The following is a 24,453-nucleotide window of genomic DNA, read 5'->3' as shown; positions in this document are numbered from 1 at the left end:
TGACCAACGAAGTTTTTTTAATTTTTGTATGTGTATCGCGATCGACCCCAGAATTCGCTCTCGCTCATTGCATGCTGAATGAACACTTTGTAAACCTGGGGACGAAATCGTGTCGTAGCAACATTCAGCATCAAAGATGGCGGCGTACATTTGACATTGGTGATCTAAAAAAACTGTTCAACGAACCGGCTGGGGTAGATTGAAGTTCATTTTTTCAACACTTCGACCGTCAATTTAAGAAAACATCTATGGGTAACAACTTGTCGGTATATTTGATCAAGTAATGCATAAGTTTTCATACAGACATAAATTACAGTAAGCAGTAGCCATGGTAGTGAGTAAGTTACACTGACTTCTTGAACTTACATATTTTGTTTATGCTGTATAGTGTATTCAGCCAGGTAGTCAGGAAAAAAAAACTTTCTTGAAACTTTATTACCAGATAATTAGTTAGGCCCTTACCCATTTAAAAAACTGTCAGGAGTGTTGTGTTTGTGTGGTCACACACTGTGACTAAAGTGGGTCACAAACAAATTTGAGATTGGGACTTTTTTTGGGTGTTCCATATATTTTTATTAGAAATTTCTAATTCTAGTGTAGTCAGTAGTACTACCTACTACTAGTAGTAGTAGGGGTATAGTGAATGAATGAATTGATAAACAACCATACAACAAAAAGGACTACAAACAAAAGTTCATTTAAAATTGACATTAAAATTGACAAAAGTCATTTCAATACTAAATTCTTGAGTGTTGTTACTTCAGATTATTATAGAGGGCCTAAAATATTTAAAAGTGATAAATTATTTTAGTAAGGCCTACCTGAATATACAGTAAACAAATTAAGTCCATGTTCAACCCAAAAAGGTTCACATACAGTCAATAATTAATTAGATTTAACAATCACGTCATAGAAAGGTGTTAGGCCTATGTCAATGTTTATTTTACAATTTTTCATATATTTTGTCTGACTGTGGCTACTTCTAGAAACTAAAAATGCCCTCCTGTGAGAAGCCTTTATAGTTTCTAGAAGTAGACTGTGACTAAGTGTTGACATATATAACAAATAAAAGTAACTTGTTTTCTGTTACCCTTTTACAGGTATGGCTAACCCGGATGTAAGACCATTAGACCTTCAGAAACCTTTGGCGAATATTCGCCTCGTCCCAACAGACTACAACCAGTGGGAACGCACAGGGAGTTCCAGACGTATTGCACAGAACACTTCTGCATCAAAGCAGAAAGATGGAGCCAGGGTTAATAATGACACAACAGCTGGGCGTGAATTATGTAAGCATTACAGATGCAGTCTGGTTAGACCTATAACACTGGGGTGTCATGGCTGAGCGATTTAGAACATCGAGTTCAAGTTCTGGTGGTTTAGTCATCAGAGTGTGCGTTCAGATTCTAACCATGGCACTTTAGTCCTTGGGCAAGATACTTTACTATGTTGCTTCTCCTCACACAGTGGTATATATGTACCTGCGAGGGTAGATGTTGTTTAGAAAAGTCTTTGGTGTGCCACTGCAGCCCGGGCTGAAATAGATTAAAGGAAGTTATTGCCCCAATGACTAGGGCACTTATGTATTAAGCACATTGATACATTATTGTAAAATGCGCTATATATGTACACAATGTAAACTAGTTATTGTTACTATTGTTATGACTATCTGTTTAGATGAATAAAGAGCCTATTCTTCCTCTTTTGTAATGCAGCACCGACCGTCGGACAACGTCCACGAGAGTCGTCAGCGAGGCAGTTCCATCACTTTGCAGGCCCTGCGTGTCCCCATCACCACAAGTCCAGGACGAGGGGAACACCAGCTGAAGAGACAGACGAGAGCATCAAGGAGAAACTGAGGGAAAACAAGGTGCTGGAGCTCCTCATCAAATCAAGGAGAAAAGCTCTCGCCAACTATAAAAGCAGACAGGAAACACTGTATCCTTTGTAGAAGTTTTTTTCTTTAGTTTTGAGTTAGTTTTTTAAGCGAGTTGATTGTTTTGTAAAAATGTGAGGGAACCTTTGCCTTCAGTGTTCAACTGTCTAATTTGAGCTTTATTTACTACGAAAAGTTCAATTTGGGTCGCAACTTTTAAGATCCTGCTCTTTTCCATTTTAATTGCTCCTTATTTTATCAGAGAAATATTTGCATCTTTGGGGTGATTGAATCAATGTAAGTTTGTGTATAGCCGGCCTTGTGTCGTGTTGACTTTTCACTGTGTCATGTACCATAGATTGGAGCGAGTTGATGAAGTGCCCTAAAAGTGAAAAGAAAGATTTTGAACTGAATTCTGAGTTGTACGGGCAGCCAGTGAAGTTGATGAAGTATTGGTGTAATGTGCAGGTCTTGAACTTCGCTCTTGAAGGGGCGCAACAATTGTCCTCTCAAAAGGGGCACTTGTATGAAAATATTTAAATTTGTACAGGAACCTTGCAAAGGGCACCAAAGCAAAAGCCCAGGGCGACATGGCAAATGCTTAGGGTTATTTTAAGCCCTGGATGTGGTCATACTTCTTGGTTCCAGAAATAATAATTCTGTGATATTTCTTGTAATGTAAGGAAACAGAGGAGTCATCAAAAGTGTCTTACACTGGAGTCTTCAGGATCTGTCTGAAGAGAGGGCAGACATTTTGATTTTTAGTTGGAGAAAACCAATTATATTACTGAAAAGATTTCCTTTACACAAATCTGTTCAGTCTTGGAGAGAATACCAAACTGAGAGTGGAGATTGAAGGCAATGAGAAAGAAGTGGTAAGTTTGGGTGGCGTCTTACAGCTGAGCGGTCTGTGGCGCATCGGACTTGAGTTCTGATGAAAGAGTCGTCAGACTGTAACTTTTTGAGAAGACTATGCTCAAATCTCACCAGTCAGGCACTGGACACTTGTCAAAACCAGTATTCTTATAAAGAAAGACCTGAAGTCTTTTAAATTTGAGAGAGAAATTACCTCTTTCTCAAAGACTCTGTTTAGAGGGAGCCATTTCTCACAATGTTTCTACTATCAACTGCTCTTTTCCAAGTAAGTTTTATGCTACAATAATTTTAATTAGTTACCAATAGAGTCCTTGGGAAAATCTGACCACTTTTTCACTGACTATATTTAACTTTGCTGTTTTTTCTAGAAAACTAGACAATAAAATAGAGTGATGCCTCTTCAATAACAAAGTACAAAACATTCAAGCAGGTGATATGTTCTGTTGTTGAAAACTAAAAGTTTGTTACTCTTCCAAAACTCAATGATGTACATTCCATTCCGTTGAATTATGATTTGTTGTGATTTTATCTTTAATCCTTCAGCATGATGAGGTGAAGTCACTCCTACAGAAGTATGAGAGATTCCGGGTAAGTTTGAGGAAGGTTGATTCCGATAAAGTTTTTTCTTATTCAATTCAGGGAGCCCCCATTCGTATAACCAACCAGTACCATTAGTGGTATCTATCTGTCCTTACCGGACTGCTTGTGTTTTTTCCTGGAAGAATATGTTATGTTTTTTTCCCTTATGCATATGAAGTCATTTGAGTGTTGCGCCCTTGGCTAGGAGGTCAACAGAAAATAGCTCATTGGCCAATCCTGTGCGCCTCTTATTTGTAGCTCTATGCTTTCCATTGTTTCATCATCGTTTTTCCTCTTCTGAGAAAGCGGCAGGATATCATTGCATATTAGTTAATAAAAGAGTGGTGTGATGATTCCATAATGATTGACCGTTTTTTGATTGTGTGGTGTGTTTTTTGTCAGGGGGCTGTGTCTACTTTGAGTGCGAAGTTTGAAACGGAGAAGATGCTCGCTAAGAAAGCCTATGATCAAGCTAAAGCACTGAAAGCCAAGGAAGTGGAAGGTAAAGCTATAGGGTAGTGTTAAAAGCAGTGTTGATGGTTATTCTACTGTCACTAAAAAGCAATTATTGTAGAGTGTCACGGCCGAGTGGTTAAGAGCATCGAAATCAAGTTCTGGTGCTAATTCACCGGAGTGTGGGTTCGAATCCCGGTCGTGACACTTGTGTCCTTGAGCAAGATACTTTATTATAATTGCTTCTCTTCACCCAGGGGTATAAATGGGTACCTGCGAGGGTAGAGGTTGATATTGTGAATGAAAAGCTTTCGGAGCGCCACGGCAGCTCGGGGCTGTATACTCCCTAATGTGAGCTGAGAAAGATTAAAGGGATGTTTATTGGCCCAATGACCAGGGGACTAATGTAAAGCGCATTGATACGGTTTATTGTGAAATGCGCTATATAAGAATTTGTTATTATTAGTATTATTATTATTATTATTATTATTATTATTATTATTATTATTATTATTATTATTATTATTATTATTATTCAGGAACTTCCAAATTCAAATCTGATATAGTTCTACTGTTTTAAATAGTTCAAAAGGCATGATATTCTTCCTGCTTAAAGCCAGTGGACACTATTGGTAATTACTCAAAATAATTATTAGCATAAAACCTTACTTGGTAAGGAGCAATGGGGAGAGGTTGATAGTATAAAACATTGTGAGAAGCGGCTCCCTCTGATGTAACGTAATTTTCCTCGAACTTGATTTCGAGACCTCAAATTTAGAATTGAAATCAAGCATCAGAAAGCAACTTCGTGTAACAAGGGTGTTTTTTTCTTTCATTATTATCTTGCAACTTTGATGACCAATTGAGCTCAAATTTCCACAGGTCTGTTTTTTTATGCATATGTTGAGATACACCAAGTGAGAAGACTGGTGTTTGACAATAACCAATAGTGTCCAGTGTCTTTAAGTCAGATTTCTGATTTAGTGGCTCAAAATTGCTATCAAACAGCCTGATATAAGACTATAAAAACTTATACCATGATGTAAATATAGGTTAGGCCTTGTACTCAATAAAATATTCCTATTTTTGTTTTCCAAGAACTAAATATCATGCCTGTAGTGTGTTTACTGTATGCAAGCATTTAATGAATTACCCTTTTGGGATCTAATACAAATTTATTGAATTGAATTGTTTTATTTTGTTTCAATAGTTCTTGAGAAGCAAGTTGGCGTCTTAGATGACAGGCTGAAAGAAAGACAGACGGAGCTTTCGGTTTTGACAAGCTATAAAGACAAAGAGTATCCGGTTAGGGCCATGAAGATTGCTGAACTCCAGAAACAAATTCAGTATCTTACTGCCGAGTATGAGGTAAGAGTTTGTCTGCAGCTGCGCAGACCATGTTGACATGGTTGATGTATTTGTTTCGGCCCAACTTTATGTCCTTGAAACACGAGGCAACTTAGAGGCAACCAACTGCAGTGCATGCTATTCGACCACTTGGGTAGCATGAGTGTATTTCCAAACACTGTCTTCTGATTCCCCCCCCCCCACCACCCAATTTCTTCTTGGAGATTGCCATGGTCTTAGATGCGTATCAACTGTGCTTGGAACCGGTTTCAACTTGACTGTTACAGTTGTCTGATTGTCCAAAATTGACAGTAATAGTGATGTACAGTTGTAGATATAACCACAATAAGTCAGGCTTCTGAAGTGATTGTTGATAATCTCAAGATTATCTCAGCTTACATTGTGGCTTAAGTGATATGTATACAATATTTTGTATGCGTATTCCAAACTTTTTTTCCTCCAGATATAAAGAAAGGTTAGGAGATGAATTGGGAAATGGGGGGGGGGGGGTTACTTCGGTACAAGAGGTACAGTATGGCTACATTAGGGAGTTCTCTTTGCCCTCATATCGGGCATGGTACACATGTGAAGAAAGATTGCTTTCCTGGCACCGCTTTCAGATTTCTAACTTGGGGGATCACATCCATCCAGGATGACCAAGAAGGCATCCATTTTTAAACAATGAACCTGGTTTTGTGTTGCAGGAGGAGATTACTGAGCTTGTGAGTATAACAGCGATAGAGAAAGAGAAATATCAAGAGGACAGTGCGGAGAGACTTCATGACATCAAAGCTACAGTTACAGATAATGCTATAGACTCTATGCACAGCAGCCTAAAGGAAATGGCCATGCAGAATATTGTCATGAGAAAGGTAAGGCTCAATCCAAAATGAGGGCTACGAATAAAGCTGTTGGTAAGGACAGGCCTCAAAATAACACACAGCACCCATAGCAATAGACCAATCCATTAGGCTCCACCCACGGCGCACGTGTGAGAAAGAACACGTGAGCTGTGCTGCGTGGGCCAAGCATACGCGCACGCATGTCGGACCTTAATTGTCTGACTTTTGGTTGCGCAATGGGTTGTGATTGGTCAATACGTAATGGGGCGGGGCTTAATGGATAGGTCTATTGCCAGATGTACCCTGTACCTTTGCTGTGACAAATGACAACTATGACAGCGGTTTTGAATGGTCGAACTAAGGGGCAACGTTCGCCCCTAAAAATGGTCCCCAGGCCGAATGCCAAGTAAGAGGCAAAAGAACCGGTTGGCATTCTCACCAATTGGCTAGTTCAGTGTTGAAAAGCATCCTTATCGAGTTTCAAATATGGACTTAAGAAAATGCTGACCCTAAAAATGGTCCGCTGGTCAAATGCCAGTTCAAAGGGCAAAGGACCGGTTGGAATTCTCGCCAAATGGCTAGTTCAGTGTTGAAAAGCATCCCTATTGAGTTTGAATTAATTATAGACTCGTGAAAAAGCTGACCAACTGGTGAAGTAACAAGCGAACTTGTGCTGCTGGCCAGTTAGTAAAAAAAGTTAAGGGCAATCCCCGAGGGGCCCTTCTAACTCAGAACTTTGAATCCAATGTGAAACCTATCCTCACTTTGCAGGAGATTGAAGAACACGCACGCCTCCTTGAAGAACTAGTTCTGACAAATAAGGAGCTGACGGTGGAGGTGAAGGAAATGCAGCACGATCCCAAGACCAACCCACGTCACGTTATGTTCCCACATTTATTCAAGGAAACAACCAAGTAAGTACCAAGTTTGTTATCGAACTTTAAAATAACCTCAAATCGTTTTCAAAATTTAAACAGTCAGTTACCCTTGTAGTTTTTTATTTGATATCTAAAACACAAGGCGCATCCCCTTCAGGTGATCCCTCTTCTGCCACTTCCCATGTTGTATCAAAAACTTGGGTGGGATCACTGGCTACCATAACTTAACAGTTATATAGCTTCTGACTGAACCAAAGATATTGACAAAATAGGGAGACTGCTAACATTTGGCTAGGTAGATAGCTCAGTTGGAGTGTACCAGCACTCTAATAAGCCTTTGTGAGATATGGCTTACACAATGATACAACACTACTTCGGCTTATGGCGTGTATGTATGCGTGGCCGATCTAGGTATTATATTCTATATCTATGAGTTGCTCCCGTTTGGGGCGCACACGTAAAACATTGTATGTCCGCCATACCTCAAAAAGGCTTATTATGTGGTGGTCACTGGTTTAATCCCTCTCTAGTCAATTTTTCTTTGTTCAACCTAAAATCTGTGGGGTCTTAATTTGTACAGCGCCTTGGATTTGAGGCGCTTTGTAAACATAGTTTATTATTAATAACTTGTAGTTCAAAACTTGATGCAAATGTCTTAATTTACTCAGATGCACACCAGACATGGATGTAGTTCTTGATATTCCAACACAAGAGTGGCTTCCGATATAAATGCTTGGCGGATCGACACAACCAGAATGTGAACCTTCTACTTCCAGTTGGACATTGTTGACCAACAAGCTCCAAAATGCAGTACTTCCAACAGCTACAGATTTGTACTACTGTGGTAACTTCTTTTGACCTGTGGGCGGAAAGTCCGGAAACATTATATCCAACCAGAGGTCTATTATATCATGGAAAGAGTTTTGGTTTTAGATGATGTTGTTTGATATCCGAATACTCAAAAGGATCGGTCAAAACATGGTCATGTTTGAGGGAATTAAAATCATATTTAAAGACTTCCTTCGTATTCATTACGGAAATCTGTTAATATATAAACAAATTGTACACAGTCAGTGCTATTACTGACATTTTATTTTGTTGAATACATGTATATGTGTAAATAACAAGAGTTTGTGTGATTTTTATTTACCATACAAAAAACCTGTGGTCTGAATGAATAGCTGGGGCAGTGGGTTTGGCTAAAAAAAAAAAACAGATCTTTAATGTAGTCTTTGGACATTTGGAATAAGTACACAAGTGTAGGCACTATGGGGGAGAGTAACTTGACATACCCCGGGATTCCTCATATGAAATTGGGCAGCGGATAACAATTGAGGGGTCAAGGGATAATTCCAAGTATTTGTATTAGCATTTTGTACTGTATGCTATGTGAGTTTATTTAGTGGGGTGCACTGTACCTATACCTCTGCAATCAAGTTGACACCTGGATCGTTCTGCACGATTGCAACATTGTCTGAACTTCTAGAACATGAGAATATTATGGGCAAGGGCATTTTGAAACGGACACAGCTCTATATGTCTTAAAGACAATAGACACTATTGGTAATTGTCAAAGACCAGTCTTCTCACTTGCTGCATCTCGACATATGCATAAAATAACAAACCTGTGAAAATTTAAGCTCAATTGGTCGTCGAAATTGCGAGATAATAATGAAAGAAAAAATACCCTCGTCACACGAAGTTCTGTGTGTTCAGATGCTTGATTTCGAGACCTCAAATTCTAAATCTGAGGTCTCGAAATAAAATTCGTGGAAAATTACTTCTTTCTTGAAAACTACTCCACTTAAGAGGGAGTCGTTTCGCACAATATTTTATACTACCAAACTTCCTCCATTACTCGTTACCAAGTAAGGTTTTATGCTACTAAATATTTTGAGTATTTACCAATAGTGTCCATTGCCTTTAAGACGCTCCATTAGAGCAATGGATTACCCTGGTGAGTCTGCTCCCACCTAGTGTCCCTAAAATCCCCAATTCAAGTCGTTTCTGTGATGTACATAATACTCGAATCTTATTGTAAGAATAAAAGTAACCTATAAATCATGAATGATCGACTCTCGGTTTTGTTGGTTGGTCTGAGATGGAATAAATTAATCTAATTTAATCAGTGGGACACTTTCTAAAATAGGGACGCCATATCATTTGTCTCGGCAAATCATTTGTCTCGGCGCCATTTAAAAGCACTGCTAACCATGCAATATTTTTTTATGACCCATATAGATGAGGCTCCACCCGTATTTACTTTGACTTATCATTGGGAACAAGCACCTTGAACGTTTCTCTCGTTAAAGCTGTAATGACTTTAACATTGACCTAGGGGGTCCAAAAACGATAGAACCCTTACATTGGTTCCCATCATTGAGGGGGATAAGTGGAAAAATTGAAAAGTGTGAGCATGTAAGCGCTGTGCATGCACAAGTTTCAGCCAATAAAAGGGTCTTACTTTTACCTCAGTGAGAGTGCTGTTTGGGTTTGAACCCGGAGAACGCCGAGTGCAACAATGTGCGTGCGATTTCGTTGCGAGACCACTTTTATCGATGTGAGAACGCCTTTTTTCTTTACCATACAGTAGACGTCATAAAACATTGACCAATGAAAACTCAGCATTCTCTGTTCCATTTCTATGGGCTTTTGACATCAAACATGCAAGGAATCTATAGGCATTCTGGGGATCCCAAGACCAATCGACACACCTTAATATGCCAGGTCCTTCTTGAATTCTCGCCCGGACCACATTTCTCATGTTTTAGCTCAATGACATGAACATGTGACATCAGGGGTCAGTACAAAGGCTTCTACACGAATCTGGACGAATCTACACACCAAATTTGGATTTGATAGGCCAAGCACATTGATTGCACACACACACACACCCTTACGGTCCAGTATGTGAGTGTTAAATTACTCCCTTTTCTGGAGAAATTATCTGTAGGGTACAACTTAAACAAAGAAAACCTCATTGGGTAGCATTGTTCCATTGTTAAACATATCCCATAAGTTGACGTATGCAAGGGCACATTGCGCACACACACGCACCTAAGAACAAGGTAAACGCTATGCTCCTTTGGCTTTGCTGGCGTTGGGGGGCATAACAAGATTTCGAGTGCAACAGAACAGTCAAAACATCTGTTCTCATTAACAACCCACTGGGCCACTGGGTTGTTAACCGAGTGCAAGTACAGACAAGAACAACTTGAATCCAGAATAAACTTTCAATCTTTTAATGAACACTGCATACAGACATAAATACCTTCTTTTGATTTGTAGAACCATTTCAGTATTAATTCAAAGGATTATTGGTACAACAATTTGAATCTACGATCTGCATAGAGTGGAATCCAAAATTATCGCACTGTGCCTATAACTGTATGTTATTGTTGCATTGACTACCGAGTATGCATTTATTGAAAACAAAATTAACACATTCAAAATATAGTGCAAACTTAAAAATCACACCTTGATTTGCCTATACTAGTGTTATTCCTCTACTTTTTAAAAACAAAGAATGACATATTTATCGGTTTAGTTTTGTGATCAAGAAGAACTTTTAAGTATCCAATTAATTAGAATATATCAACAAAAGTTTTAAAACAAGAAGTTGTTATTGTTGTCCTCCGTTGTAGTTCATGCGTATATACATTATAATGGCCTGTGTATAATTATGCGTAAATTTGTTAACAACGCCCAACCTGGGCCCAATTTTATGGCTCTGCTTCCACAAGAAAAGAATAAACGCCAAGCATATTTCACAGGTTGGCAAGAAATGTATGCTTGTGTCTGTGCATACTCGACATACTAGGCATTGTTTGCTACACAGCTAGCAAAGTTTACAGAAAAAGGCGATCGTCAGCACAAAACTCGGCAGTAAGCAGAGCCTTGAATTTGGGCCTCGATGACCTTCTCCCAATAAAACAGCCATTCACCTTTGTACATGTTTGCGGGATCTTTGTCATGACTCGGCGGAGTAACAGATGAACCAACATTTGCAACAAAGTCACGCATAAATATAAACAGGCTTTATATCAATTACATCAATACCAAGAGGTTCTACACAGCAGCCCACAACTCCATTTCCAATTCCACTTTCTGTATTCAATTCTTTTCTTTTTCCTCCAATTTGTAGTAATAATAACAACCGAGTAATAATAATACTTCATGCTTCACACTTAATAGAACCTAAAACTGAAACTTAACTATGACCTGACGGATAGAGTAGCAGGATGTCCCTTCATCACTTCTTCCATTCGTTCTTTTCGTAGTCGTACTGGGACGCGATGCCGGTGACTGGGTTATTGCGGATAGCGATGTTGTACTTCACCGCCGCCTCTTGCCACTCCTTGGACATTGTTTCGGGGAGTGGTGGGGCTACTACATTGGGGGGGGAAAACATAATGAATGTAAAGGAGTTAGACAAATATCCATTTATCTATTGTTTACCTGGATCTTATCCTGCGATGTGGATTAACAGCTGGTGCAAATGCAAAAAAGCAGAATCAGACCCAGTTCAAGATCCTGCAATTTTAATCGACCTTTTGAGGAGGGTGGATCAGATCTGGCAAAGTGGATTCCAGGAACAAGTTCTACTAATGCAAAAGTTGATCAGACAATGCAATTCACTGTGGCAATTTTCGGTTTTGCTAGGAATGGCAGGGTGTTTTGCTTGGGTTTTTGTGCGACTGCTGTAATCATAAGTGGTATCAGAGCTGGATCAAGCATTGGTGTAAACATGCAGTCACAAGATCTTGATCTGTGGTTGTAATAGATTATGAATCTCAATCCATCTGCCTGAATCAAGTGTAACCTCAGTGAAAGTATGCTGGTATTAATGCACAATGTGCAGTCAAATTGTTTACATGTGCTCAATGTATTATTTTATGCATGAACATTAGCCTACTTCCAGAGGCAGTCATATACTTACTATATTTCTTTTGGAGACCATAGAAGAAGATTGCAACGGCACAAGCGGCAAAGACTCCCCCAACGATATACTTCCATTCACCGGTAGGTGCCCTCATCTCTGAATAACTCTTGTCGAAGCTCAATCTGTACACTGTTTCCAAACAAAATATAATAACAAAATTTAAGAATAGCTGAAATATAATCATTATGGTAAGCGCCACGGCCTTAAGCTCTGGGGTTTCTGTTCAGCAGAGAGTTGGTTCGAGTCCCGGTCGTTACACTTGTGTCCTTAAGCAAGACACTTTGCTGCGTCCTTCGCATGGTACATAAAGCCATAGGTCCTGTGTGTTGTGTATTCATGTAAAAGAACCCAGTGCACTTATCAAAAATATAACCCACTTGTATCAGTGTTCCTGGTTAAATTGGCAGCATGTTGAACCACAGCACCTTGTAGACCATGGCATGGTGCTATGCAAAGGAATTGTTGGTCTCATACTTCAAGATTGTAGCTCCACAATACCTTGCAGGAAAAATACTGAATGTTGAAGCACCTTCAGCAATACTGATGACTGATATGAGCGCTATATAAGGAGCAACTACATGTATGAAAGAAGGCCAGAGTGGTCAAAATTTCATAAGGTTGTCTAGCAGAAAAATGTGATAGTAATTCTTTCTGCTTAGCATAATTCAGCAGGGAACCCGTTGCAAACAAAATACATCACATGCTGTTTTGGTTGGTAACTCGTTTCTGCTCAGCAAAAAGAAATTCCAGCATTTTTGCAATGCCATACACTTCATGAAATAAAGCCCTGCTCTGAAGTCCTAGCAAAAACCTGAAGCATTCAGAGCATACTTATCAAAACATTGAGGGGGGGAAATGAGTTAACCACTGCTTCTTTTCAAAACTGACACTACTCAAAAGAGATTTCACATGGTGTTAGTTACTGCAAACCTCTCTTAAGGAAAGATTGTAAAGGATCAGGGGTAGTCGTATACTCACAAGCTACTTTTTCGTCTAACGAGAGTTCCTTCCAGTCACCCCCTTCCTTAGTTTTCAGAGCTTGCATATCAGAGGTCAGGTCAGCCTCTGTGACAAACCGGCATGGTGGTGCTGGATAGTCAAGTCGGTCGGCGTAAACCGTTATACCCGACGATCGCTGACATGAAGTGGAAATCGCTCGCCTGCTCGTGATCCTCAGCATATTGGCAGCCATGGTTATTGAGACAAACACACTGTAGAAAGAAGATTAAGAAACATTTCTTTAATTGAGATCTCATCTATTTTAATATTGGCGTACAAAAACTTACCCATAATATATCCCGGGCAACACCAGTTGCGATAAACGTAACCCCCAGGGCTAAAATGTTACATTAGACCACTGACCCGAAGCCTGTGATGTAATTTCTAAAATTCAGTGTTTATTTTCTATGCCTCTCTTTGTCGATTTAAAGTGTGTTGAAATTTTTTTATTAATGGTACCATCTGTATTGACCTGTGTGTTGACGGTAGTTATTAGTTTTGTCCTCTTGAAAAAATGATCGCGAAGTAGCAAAGGCGTCGGCTGCCATCTTGCTTTTTCACAGAGGTTGTACAACACGGACAACAGAGGTCGCTTTCCGGAAATTGGAATAGTCTTAGCCCAAGACGTTGATTATCGGTACCGCTTAGTGTATTACATGTATGTACTGCGCTTCGTGTATTACATGTTTGTACTGCGCTTCGTGTTAATTGATCGCTAATGACTTGGGTCAAGACTTATCCATATCAGTAGCGATTGAGTTGACAGCGAGTTGACAGCACAAGTGAGTTGACGGCGAGTTGGCGGCAAGGAAGTAGTAGGACCCATATGACTCTTTTACATATATTTGACAGTTGACTTTATGTTCAAATGTTCTTTTAAAGTGATTCAACATTTGTTGTCGTGAGTTGTCATTACGTTAGGGGTCGTGAGTTGTCGGTATTTAGTGCGACCGATTTGTCTGATGTTTTGTTTACTAAATTTCTTACTTTAGTTTATTCTTAAAATTAAATTATAAACTGATAAAACCAGGGAATTTGTCTTTTTTATTACGGTTAAATAAACAGACAAAAAAGCCGACGATTGCTAATGTCTGACCAGACGAGTTATCAAATTCTAAAAAGACAAGCATTTATTACTAAGGCAAGAGCCTTACACTTGAGGTCCGCCAGCCATTTTTTAAAATAAGGGAATTAAAGGGTAGCATCGAGTTCTTTAACGGCAGTTTAAAACCGGCAGGGTTGTTAAAGGTCCGAGTTAACGGCAGTTTAAAACCGGCAGGGTCGTTGCCGTGTGATAAAGACCCGAGTCGAAGGTGAGGGCCTTTATCGCATGGCAACGATCCTGCAAGGTTTTAAATGGACGTTTAAGAACGAGTCACTACTCTTTTATTCCCATTCATAAATACCTTTTTGTTAAAAAACGTTAAAAAAATACAATAGACCTTATGCATTGACTTCATCCAGCCGCCATCTTTGAGGTCAACGGTGACGAAACAATCAAAACGCACATAGATTGGCCAATGAACAACCTCCTTTTGACCTCAAGGCGAGGGCGCCATACTGAAATGATGTCATGTGCATAAGGTCTATTAATCCTATAGATAGATACTATCTATGACAATTGAAAATTTGAGGATTGAAGTATTTTTTTCAAAAACTACGTGAAGAATCTGTTTGATGCGCATGGGATGTGTGTACGCGCGCGCGCTTAGAAATAGATTATGCGCGCGCTAAGAAATAGATTACGTGCTGTTTTTACTAATAAATAGCTAGGGTGTCATTATTGCGCATTCCGCATGATAATATTGGCGTACGCGCGCGCCCGACACGCGGAAGCCAGCCGGTTATATAAACAGCTCCAGCTGGTCAATCAACCATTGTCAACCGTTTAAACACTCCCACGTGACGCGTTCTCCACCAATAGGAGTAGCGAAACTGTCTGGGCCCTGGGGTGTTTATGAATGAAAATTAATGGAAAAGTTTCCGTATGGCGCCAGCACTTTTTCATTCGATATGAAATAATATAGTATCGTAGCGTCATACGTTATCGACCCTCATATGTTTTCGGTCCCCAACTTTAATTCCCGTTTACCGCGAAATTGTGCAAGCTGCACCGGTGACAGAAGCTATGCAGTTTACTCACGGTCTGTATTTTCATCAGGCTTAATCATGCTGAGAATAAAGTTTCCTGTCATTGGTTATGCTCAAACATTTATAAAATGATTGATTTTTGGTACTAATCACTAGTGCATTATTATGCCAACATTCAAGTGAGTCAAAGAAACATCATCCAACCTCGAAAGTTCAAAACAAAATTACTATCTGCTAGATTGAGTTTCATTCTGCTTTAGTCACTAGATGGATCACGTGAGGTGGTTACTATTTGGGATTCTATGGTGCGCAAATGTGGGGAAAATATTAAAATATTTTAAGTGAAAATGACAACAATTTTTTTTATTTATTTACTGCATAACTGTTATAAATTCCGATAAGTGTAATAAATATTAAGTCTACATTTAAGAGAAAATATCATAGATTGGTTTCTTATCTCCTTAAATCAAACATTACTGGTCTGAAATGGGAGAAAACGGATTGTTATGAAGTGTGAGTGCATCAAGGGAGGTGGGGTGTTTTACTTTCATGCCTTATGATATCTCTGGATTCTAATATAGTAGCCATAATGCCTTAGGACAAAAATGTAATTAAATTTGTAAAGTACTAATTGAATAATATTTTTGATTTACTTTGCCCGCCATACTAGCTTCTGAATATTCAATAAAATACCAACCAATGAAAGGTGTGAAAACATATGACGTTGCTCCAATGTCGTGCATGCACAAGCACTGTTAATGGTGGACTGTCTCTCGCATTGTAAAACCAAAACTTTAAAAATTTCAACACACCATGAAGTGAAAGTGTTATTGTTAAAAAATTGGATAGTAGATGATTTGAAAAAATAAAAATTAGTTTTTGATTGTGAACAATTTTCCTGTTATCCTACTGAAAACACATGACACCAGGATATCTAAATTTACCTCAATGAGACATCCCTTTTTGTAAAAATGAGTGAAAAAGTGGTGGCACCATACGGAAATTTATCCAAATTAATTAACCTTTTACCTTCCTTCCTATCATTTCGTTCACATGTTCATAGACTAGAGGTAGAATATGTTCAACTTCAATAATTTTTCAAGTTTCATTTTCTTTTTTTTGCCTCTACTCTAACTAACTAAATAAATCTATTTTCCTTGCTCAAGCAAGGAAGAATCAAGCCAAGCTATCCAAAAATACACCAATCCGATACATTTACAATCATTGGTGCTATTTATGATATTTTTAAGACAGTTGTTTATTTAACAAAAATGTTTCATATTCATAATTCTTTTTTCATACTCATAATTCTTTGCAAAAATGTACGAAACTTACCAAGTTTGGTTAAACCCGGCGAATTTTTCTTGCGTGTTCCCAACAAAATGGCGTACGTGCTGACCGGCGGAACCCTGCAACCGTCGAAAGAGGGCGCCCTATCAGTTTAACGGTCGACTAATTATTTTGTGTGAAGAGCAGTGAGGGAGCACCGCACCAAAATTAATTTGGTTCTACACCAAATTTTGCAAATCTGTCAACGACCGTACCCGTCAACGAACGTCAAAGACAGTGCCAAGGGATTTAACTTATACCGAATTATCTTGTTTTTACCTAGCTAGCTCCACTTGTGTGCCAAAGGCTAGCTGAATCCCTACCCTTGGCCACACAAGTCAGGGGATATGCCTATGTTATTACCTCGTTTTAAGTTGCAACATTTTCATTAAAAACGTGAGCAATTTTATTTTGTTTCTTAACAGGATGCTCATAACTCATAGTTATTTGGTTCCAAACCAGTGCAGCAGAACCGATGAAACTATTAGCTCATGAGCTATTGCGCTGCTGTACTAACCCGCGTATCAGGAATACAAAACCAACGAATTCAGTCCTTCTAAATTGCAAAATTTTACTATTTTTTATTTCATAAAATAATCTGTTCCACAACATACCCATGGCTAGGTCGGCACAGAGCAGTGAATAATGTAGATAATAGGGCGAGACTTTTTAAAATCTAGTTTTTATAACTATATAGTTTTTCATTTCAAGGTTATCGGGTGCCGACAAGGAAGGGTAACAACGCAAACAGAATGATTTCAAGAAAAAACACATGATGATGTAAAAATACATGAAAACACCTTTTAAAAGGACAACTAATGTGCTAGTAAAGGAGCTATAATTCAAATTTTTCTCATAAAGCCATAATTAGTCACTTTTATTTGAACGCAAAGAAGTTGAAATTCGTTAGGCCTAAATGAAAAAGAAAACGCAAACTAGCAGAGCAAAATCATGTTCGAAATGTGGTTAGTAGATATTCAATTTAAAGGCAGTGGACACTATTGGTAATTACTCAAAATAATTATCACCATAAAACTTTTCTTGATTATGAGTAATGGGGAGAGGTTGATAGTATAAAACATTGTGAGAAACAGCTCCCTCTGAAGTGAGGTAGTTTTCGAGAAAGAAGTAATTTTCCACGAATTTGATTTCGAGACCTCAAGTTTAGAATTTGAGGTCTCGAAATCAAGCATCAGAAAGCACACAACTTCGTGTGACAAGGGTGTTTTATCTTTCATTTTTATCTCGCAACTTCGACGACCGATTGAGCTCAAATTTTCACAGGTTTGTTATTTTATGCATAAATTATGTTGAGATACACCAACTGTGAAGACTAGTCTTTGACAATTACCAATAGTAAAAGTGTAGCCTTGAATGCCCCTAAATGAAATTGATAATGCATTAATAGCTAAAACGAAACCCTAGTTTAAGAGGATTAGGGGAAAATGCATGAATTTGAATGCATGTTAATGAAATTTAATGATTCTTTTAGCTGAAATTGGCCGGGGAAAACCTGTATTGTTATTATTATAAGGACTGTAGCTGGGTTTTAAAAATTTAATCATAATAAGTTGTAAGTATTTTTGGTTTGTTTGTTAGTTTTCTAATTGTTTGTTAGTTGGATTCATAATTTTTAAATTGTATTACTATAGGCCTACTTATTTTGTGTGGGTGGGGTGGGGGGGGGGGCTTGGGCTGGGTGGTGTTGGGTGTCTGTTTTTGGTTAGTTTGGTACTTTTAATTTTTAGTGCTTGTTCATAGCTCATATCCTATGCCTATGATAATTTTATTTTTGGATTATGGTAGTTTCTAGTAAAATGTTGACTTTTTTCTTTCTAAGTTTGGCAGTAAAATGGGGACCATGGCATCGACAAGGCCGATTGGGATATTTAGTGAGAAGTAGACCTTCACACAAGGTGTTATGGGACAGCTGTGGGTTTACATGTCAAGGTAGTATGCGCAAAGGAATTTTGTGTTGTTTTCTAAGATATCGTTTATTATTATTTATTTGTTTAACCCAAGGGCCTATTAACTAAGGCGTTTTGCCCTCCCTCGGGCACAAAGTGATCGATCTTTTGATAGTGTGATGCAGATAGCTGCGATAACGTAAACCCTCACGATCCTCCCGACGGCGTAGCCTAGCCGGATGAATCGCAATGCAGAATAAATTTATTATCCGTGCACATAAATTTATTATCCGTACACATCACTGGTGCGTACCGTACTTAACTAGATGTAGACTCGTGGACAAGTCGTTAATGGCTTCCCGCGGTGAGATAGTCGAGTTGTACCGCGGGAATCGCGGGGAGATTCGGAATAGAGTCGCAACGCTATCATCGCCACAGATATTAACGACTTGTCCACAAGTTTACCCTAGCTGTTATGTTGTTGTTGTGTAACTGACGGCGGTGAGGACGTCACACAGACGCAGCATGGACATCACTGATCAGCTTTTTTCATTTATCAACATAGCATGAAAGTGTCAAGAAAGATTAGAAAACTGAACAAACTACGTCTGTTATCACACACATCTGATCAGCTGCAGAGCTAGCTGCACACAGTGCGTTTAAAATCTCCCCGGCGTTTTCGAGGTCTAAAAACACATTAACATTAACACTCTTCCTTGCATTGGCAGTTTGTGCAGCATAAAGCCTGTGCTGGCTAGTTCGGAACCATTGGTTGGTGGACCATCTGGAGATTCATCTATCTACATACACTGTGGAGGAGGGGGACTCTCTGTTTGGGAGGCCGACGCGGCATCACTATTTACCGGCCACACTTTTGCTTTGGTCTTGATCATCATACCAATTCTACCTCCATGATCATACCGTCCGTATTGTGATGTTTCCCTAGTAAGCTAGGCCCAGACTGAACCTACCCGAACGAACTGGGACAGGAACAACCCAAATCTCGGCCATCATCATGGGTATGAAAGGGCGACAGTTTCGTTTGCTCCTTTGGAAGAATTTTGTTCTGCAGGTATGTTCTCAACTGTTTTAAATTTATATTAGAAAGTAATAAAAAAAACAAAAAAAAAAAAAAAACATGCGAGTTTTTATTATTGAGAAATTTGTGTGGGAAAGTTTCCCGTGACGCCACCACTTTTTCATTCGATATGAAATAATATATAGTATCTAATTTACCTCAATGAGATACAGTCGTTTGACCAGTTCTGGATCACTTCTTGAATTCACATGGTTTTTTGTTGCAATCTCTTTGATATCTTAAACAAAAAAGTTTATCAGTTTACCTAAACATGTCATAAAACTCACCAAGTATTCACTGACAAAAAAAGATTAGTTCTTTTGAAGAGGCTTTGAGAAAAGTATCGTCACCTGTTTGACCAGTTCAGGATCAGTTGAATCTATTCTGAATCAGTAGAGTGCCCTTTATTGCAAACCCATACTCCCATTCATAAAACTGTCTCTCAAGGACACGACACATCAGAGGTGTGTTGGCATGGACTTGGACTTCCTTTCTTTAGTGAATGTCATGCAAGTGTCTTCAATAGCAGCGCAAAAACCCAGCGACAAAACCACAAAACAACAGCAAAGGCAAATGAAAAAGTGAAGCGAACCTAAAAAGCATTATTGACCCCTCCAAGCTTAATTTTCTCACAAAATAAAAAATCTACAAGAATTTGTTGAAGTAATGTTTCTCAAAATCAACTAAATAAACTTTCTACTGCAGTAGTATGATTTTACCAGACTTAGTAAGTTAGTGCGGCACCATTTGACGCAATGAGATGTTAAGTGATCCCGAACTGGTCAAGGGTAAGTTGCCCCCTCAAAGAAGATTTTGATAACTTTGTCTCCTCAAAGAAACAAGATGACTGCACAGTAATTACAGGAATGTTTTTTACACATTCTTATCATTTTACATAAATATTTTTTGCCCCGGCACTCCAATTCTAAAGGTAAGAAGTTTTAACAGTGTTTTTCAACCAACATTTTTCAACAAAAAAATGACAAATTTTGCAGACAACCTTCAGGAAAACAGCCATAATTTATTTGCTGATGATGTTTGGCACCTTATTTTGGGTTTGTTGGTTTAATGGATGACAATCTTCACATTTATCAACAGAAATTGGTAATAATGAGAAATGATATAATTATTTGGTTATTGCAAAGTTGAAGTGATCCCGAACTGGTCAATGATCCCGAACTGGTCAAATGACTGTATCTCTTTTTGTATAAAAATGAATAAAAAAGTGGTGGCGCCAAACAGAAAAGTTACCCAACCATCTGGTTTTAAGTCTGAGGAAATCTTCCTCGGCTCTATTTACAATGATTGATGGAGGAGGTAAATGGTTACTGGTATCATTGGAAATAATCCATGCAAAATCCCCCAACCATCCCATGGGTTAAAATACAATAATAAAATGGTTTTTTTTTCATAGATTTTTTTTGTATTATAAATAATTATGGGTAAAATGTGTTAATTTTTTCATAATAACGCTTAGTTGCGATATCGCAACTAAATAACGCTTAGTTTTTTAGGCCCTAATGTTTATTTCTTGGAAATTGCCTAATGGCGCACGTCCACTTCAACCTTCCTTTGTACCCCCTCTGTTGTCATGTAAAAATCATGTGATCTTGATAATGACAGAGGACAAACATGTATATGCACAGAACTTTTAGGTTTTTTAAAGTGATTTGATAAACCATTATTATCAGCCAGGCATACTATGTACAGTATAGAAAGGTGAGATTTTATACTACCGAAAAGGCTGATTTTCCCATCTTTGCAGGAGTTTGAAGATTTTGGTGTCATAAGCCCCAAGTAAGATCCCCATCAATTCACACACTTCAATTCTCACACTTCTCTGCAAGTGTCTGCTATAATACAAATAAAGGATAACTTTCCGTATGGCGCCACCACTTTTTCACTCATTTTTAGAAAAAGGGATATCTCATTGAGGTAAATTAGATACTATATTTATTCATATCGAATGAAAAAGTGGTGGTACCATACGGAAACTTTTCCCAAATAAATTACTTTCTATAATACCAGACAGCCCCAAAGGAGATGAAGAGAAAATTTAAAATACTCTTTAATAAAGCAATGACTTTTGTTACTATTGATGCACAACTGAGCTACATACAAAATACGGTGTCATAATTGTAAGTCATTTGTGAGTAGATTTGAATAATGTCTGGTACAATGACTTGCTTAAAGCCATTGGACCCTTTCGGTTCAGAAAAAAAAAAAAAAAAGTTCACAGATTTACAAATAACTTACAGGGTTTACAGAAGGCAATGGTGGTAGACTTCTCTTGAAATATTATTCCTTGAAATGCTTTACTTTTTGAGAAAACAGCAAAACAATATAAATTCTCGTTAATGAGAATTACGGATTTATTTTAAACACATGTCATGACACGGCGAAACGCGCGGAAACAAGGGTGGGTTTTTCCGTTGTTTTCTCCCGACTCCGATGACCGATTGAGTCTAAATTTTCACAGGTTTGTTATTTGATTTAGAAGTTGTGGTACACAAAGTGTGGGCCTTGGACAACACTGTTTACCGAAAGGGTCCAATGGCTTTAAATCTTTTAGTTACCACTTACATTTGAATTCCTCACACTACAGTGGACAGTTGCTACAGTCACATGACTCGGGACAAGCTTTTGTATAGCAACCTTCAGATGAGTAGACCCTGGGGCCGATTTCACAAAGCAATAAAATTCATCGCAAGACAAATTTTCAGTATCACCATAGAGATTTGTATTGTGACATCACACTTTACTTAGCAACTACGATTGGTTTAAAGTTACGATCAATTTGAGACCTTTGTGAAATCGGCCCCTGGTACCATTGTGCTATACACTATCCATTCAGAATTGTGTATGGGTGTTCATCGTCTCTTCCGTAACTACGCAAAATTTGCCCCGAATCATGTGACAAAGCAACTCTCTCTATAGTCTGAGGAATTCTAACTTAAGTGGTGACTTGTGATCAAGCATACGTCATTGTACCATGGGTGCGTTCCACTCACGCAAACGTTGCCATTGTTGCGCATACCAACAATTTCCAGTAGAACGACTTGTGCGCCGCCACCTTTGACGAACGTTTGCAACTTTATGCGGACATACATGTACTTCTGAGGTGTTGGTGAGTGGTTTTAAAATGGTGGACAAGCATACAGTATTATTTTGTTGTCACAGTGTATTTTTGGTGGTTGATAATGAAGATTTGAAAACATACCGCTAAAACAAAGTAAAAAAATAAACTTTGTACGGTGTCGCCATCTTCATTTCAGGGCACCACCATATTGACGTCGCATAGTGTGCTCGGATTGATCAGAACGTTTGCGCAAGCAGTTAAAATCTAACAAGCAAATGGCTTATTGGTGGATACCTGCTGGCTGCTGCCACAAAAACGTAAAATTTCTATTTACAAAGGGTGCACAGCCTGAAGCCTCGTTCATACACGTTATGTACTTCATGCGAATTCAAAGCAAACTGTGATGTCACAGGGCTGTTTTTACAGCGAGTGTTTCGCAGGAGTTGAGTACTAAGTAAACTGGCGCAAATTATTTGTTGCGAATTTGTGAGGTCATAGTTCAGATTGCATCACTCACAGTCACAGCCTAAGGAGTGAACCGGCCTTATATCAGCCCACCCTCCCTACTTTTGGAACCCCCCCCCCCAATCACACACACACACACACACCCACACAGAGAACTTCTCTGATATTAAAAAAAAAAACAGTTTACATGTTATTCGAGGTCTCTCTCCCCACTTACATTGTGTGCCACTGGGCACTAATAGTAATTTGTTTTTATGATTGAACACTGTCACCGGAAACTTCAGAAGAAGCGTGTCTTGTATTCTGTTACCATAGCAGCAAGATAAATTTGTTTTGAAGAAGTTCTTGATCAACTGTAATTTATGTTTTCTTACTCTGTATGATACCATGGGCAGTAGTGGGCGTTGTATTCAAGAACTGTTTGTTGTTGTTCTCATTATGTAATGGCCATTAGGCCTATTATTTTATGATTTATCGTAAAGCGCTCACCTACTCAGCACTCTGGCCCTGGTTCGATTCCAAAGGTGTGCAAGTTTTTTTTTCTGGGCCTGCAGTTTTCCTTTTCTGGAACAATCTTACTCTTTCAATCTTATAGTAGAATCTATAGACGATGTGACCTGTGACATCACATGTTTACAATAGAGCCACTAAGCCTGGACTTCCTGCAGGCACGATTTGTACACAGCTCAATGGAAGAAAACATCAAATCTTATATTTTATGGAGATTGCACTGTCCAATTCTTTTCAATTTTTGATATGATGTAAGGGGGCACATTCCAAAACATGTCCAGCTTTTACTTTCATAACTCTTGGATTTATGTGGAAATTATGGCACAAAATGTCAACTTTTCCATAGGACCAGTGCAGTATCTTGCCTGCCAGACTAGCCAAGAAATGTAAAAGGTTGTGTTTATTGTAAACAAAGTTCACATGGTCTTTAGATTTTGTTTTAAACTTGCTATGAAAACATAAAATGAAAATACCTCATGCTGTGTTTGATCTGTGGTCGTAGTATTGGGTTTTATGTGGCTTTGCTGGGTTCGAAAACCTTGTAGGGACACGTCCCCAGTTCACCTTCTCGGCTGCAAGTAGGGATTTGTGATCAATCAGGGAACAATTTTGTCTTGCAATTTTTGGTAGCTAAATATTTAGACTTTTACAATGTTGTGTGAATGGCAATATTGAGTAGAAAATTAAGATTTTTGAGTAGCAACTGATTAATTTGTGTAGCATTTTGCTCTGCTAATGTAATAAGGGAACTCGTTTGCTATCAACCTCCCTCATTACAATTTACATTGTACCTTGATTGTAATTAGTCAATGTATTATGATAGAGTAAGCAAAACTATAAGAGTAATTGAGATGAATTGTCAGTCACCATTAGTGATTTGTATCATGAACTCGCGCTTTGTTTTCTCAAATAGCAATTTAGATCAGCAGCCTTAATAAGATCCTTGTGGAATTGAGGTCAGATAAATCACAGAGACAATGCAGGCAAGTTGCCTTTCTGTCCACAACCAGTCAGAGTCGCATGGTCAGAGCCTGTTGTAATGTGAAAATATAGTTTTACTCGCGCTTTGTTTTCTCAAAAAGTAATTTAGGTCAGCAGCCTTAATAAGATCCTTGTGGAATTGAGGCCAGATAAATATTAGAGACAATGCAGGCTAATTGCCTTTCTGTCCACAACCAGTCAGAGTCGCATGGTCAGAGCCT

At 38.6% G+C, this 24,453-nt stretch overlaps 3 protein-coding genes across 7 annotated transcripts in view; 2 read left to right on the top strand and 1 right to left on the bottom strand.

Moving 5' to 3' along the window:
- Positions 1–98: 98 nt before the first annotated feature.
- LOC139935403 (uncharacterized protein C20orf96-like) lies at positions 99–10,663 on the top strand. 4 transcript variants are annotated; one of them, XM_071929968.1, is made up of 10 exons: positions 99–252; positions 1,101–1,289; positions 1,716–1,938; positions 2,697–2,751; positions 3,296–3,340; positions 3,734–3,833; positions 4,995–5,152; positions 5,836–6,003; positions 6,745–6,887; positions 7,520–10,663. In XM_071929968.1, the coding sequence occupies exons 1-10, from the start codon at positions 249–251 to the stop codon at positions 7,578–7,580; spliced, it is 1,146 nt and encodes a 381-aa protein (XP_071786069.1). In that variant the 5' UTR covers positions 99–248; the 3' UTR covers positions 7,581–10,663. The 4 variants fall into 4 exon arrangements, with proteins under 4 accessions (XP_071786069.1, XP_071786070.1, XP_071786071.1 ...); XM_071929969.1 differs by having other exon boundaries at positions 106–266; XM_071929970.1 differs by having other exon boundaries at positions 106–280.
- LOC139935404 (cytochrome c oxidase subunit 4 isoform 1, mitochondrial-like) lies at positions 10,078–16,346 on the bottom strand. Its single transcript, XM_071929973.1, has 4 exons — positions 16,219–16,346; positions 12,772–13,004; positions 11,791–11,922; positions 10,078–11,240 (listed from the first exon to the last, which is right to left on the bottom strand). Exons 2-4 carry the CDS (start codon positions 12,983–12,985, stop codon positions 11,104–11,106), a joined length of 483 nt encoding a protein of 160 aa, XP_071786074.1. The 5' UTR covers positions 12,986–13,004; positions 16,219–16,346; the 3' UTR covers positions 10,078–11,103.
- A 2,295-nt stretch (positions 16,347–18,641) lies between these two features.
- The window catches only part of LOC139934744 (phospholipid-transporting ATPase ABCA3-like), a 58,428-nt gene continuing 52,616 nt past the window's right edge, over positions 18,642–24,453 (top strand). For both annotated transcript variants that reach the window (XM_071929136.1, XM_071929135.1), the window contains exon 1: positions 18,642–19,191. In XM_071929136.1, coding sequence (XP_071785237.1) covers positions 19,135–19,191 — 57 coding nt within the window. In that variant the 5' untranslated portion in view covers positions 18,642–19,134. The remainder of the gene's footprint in view (positions 19,192–24,453) is intronic.

This window comes from Asterias amurensis, chromosome 3, assembly GCF_032118995.1.
Source record: "Asterias amurensis chromosome 3, ASM3211899v1".
Lineage (NCBI taxonomy): Eukaryota > Metazoa > Echinodermata > Asteroidea > Forcipulatida > Asteriidae > Asterias > Asterias amurensis.
This window is presented reverse-complemented; position numbering and strand designations above follow the sequence as displayed.